The sequence below is a fragment of the Verticillium dahliae genome, genomic scaffold (genome assembly GCF_000150675.1).
Source record: "Verticillium dahliae VdLs.17 supercont1.13 genomic scaffold, whole genome shotgun sequence".
Lineage (NCBI taxonomy): Eukaryota > Fungi > Ascomycota > Sordariomycetes > Glomerellales > Plectosphaerellaceae > Verticillium > Verticillium dahliae.
In genome coordinates, this window is record NW_009276944.1 from 20,649 (window position 1) to 21,965 (window position 1,317).

At 53.5% G+C, this 1,317-nt stretch overlaps 1 protein-coding gene across 1 annotated transcript; it reads right to left on the reverse strand.

The window, feature by feature from the left end:
• Positions 1-394: 394 nt before the first annotated feature.
• VDAG_05962 (pfs domain-containing protein) lies at positions 395-930 on the reverse strand (the record flags this gene model as incomplete). The annotated part of the gene is made up of 2 exons (XM_009658976.1): positions 395-726; positions 795-930. The coding sequence occupies 2 exons, from the start codon at positions 928-930 to the stop codon at positions 395-397; spliced, it is 468 nt and encodes a 155-aa protein (XP_009657271.1).
• Positions 931-1,317: the final 387 nt, after the last annotated feature.

Sequence of the window (1,317 nt, forward strand, 5' to 3'; positions counted from 1 at the left end):
GGCCGATGCGTATCGTTGCTATTGGTCGTTCTTGTGAGCATTAGCGTAATCATAGATGCCCCGGATCATAGATAGGGGAACGAGTTCATTAGGCTAGCCGCTTCTATCTCGAAGTAGAGGCAGTTTTCGCTAATACATTAACGATCCGGTCGCGCTCTGCCGTATCTTTAATGAGAGTATTACCCGATGCGATAGTGCTATAGTAGATCTCGGGATCTATCGTATTGCGAGTATCTCGTAGGACCTCGCTAGTTTTATCGTAATCCTGATAGTTCGACCTAGATATATAGGCGTAGTAAGCCTAGAATAGCCGGTCGTTATCGGAGCCTTAATGAATATAGCTAGGGCTTTTCTTAGACTTCTCGGCTATCTTAGGGTTCTCCTCTAGTATGCATTATAGATAGTAAGGAGCCTTGAAGTCCTTACGCTCGTGATTAGCCTGAATACGGCTAAACGCGTTAAGTAGAACTATCGGAGGCCGTCCTAGGAAGCCTTTGCGTTCGCGCTTACCGCTAGCCTCTGCCTTGAACAGGTCGTACTGGCACACCCCGCCTATCGTCCTATCCGGCTGGCTAACTATAATGTCGCCTAGGCGGATGTCTTGGTCCTTACTGGGTCGAGCGATGCCACCGCCGATTCCAACTAAAAGGCTAATACGGATCGACGGTAGAGAGGCAAGAAGGCTCGAGGCAGTCGTCGCCGCTGACGAAGTCCCGTACACCCTAGCTGTGAGTGAGGCGATCACAACGTTATGCTGTCCCAGCCGACCCTATGAATAAACGTTCGCGTCGGACTCGTGTCTAGCGATATAGTCGGAGGCTCATGATCTTGGTCGAGCATGGCCTCTGCGGCCGCCCGTTCGATAGGCAGGGCAGAAATCCAGGCGATCGTGTAGGAGTCGGTGCTATCGAGAGCCTTCAAGGATGTCATCGTGAGGGAGCCTTGTGAGGCGATTATTACTGTTTAGATATGGTGTTCGTGCGGCTTGTTGAGAAGCAGCGAAGAAATCGGTGGAGTCTGGACAAGTCAGAGTCAGAAACAGGAGTGTAGTGTGCCCTATTAGAAAAGCACGGGCGTCTCGAAGTCTCGGGAGGGGGGGGGGGGGGGGGGCCATATGGGGGAAAAAAAACAGGGGCTTAATAGGGGGGGGGGGAAGGGGGGGTCTTTCTTTAGGGAGAGGGGGCGGGCCCCCCCACAGGCGCCCGGTGCGGGGGATGGGGCTAATTTCACGGGGGGTGGAAAAGAGGGACAAAAGGGGGCCGAAAGGGGCTTGAAAAAAGGGCTTTCCCTGGGGGGGTTGGGGGACCCTAAAACCCC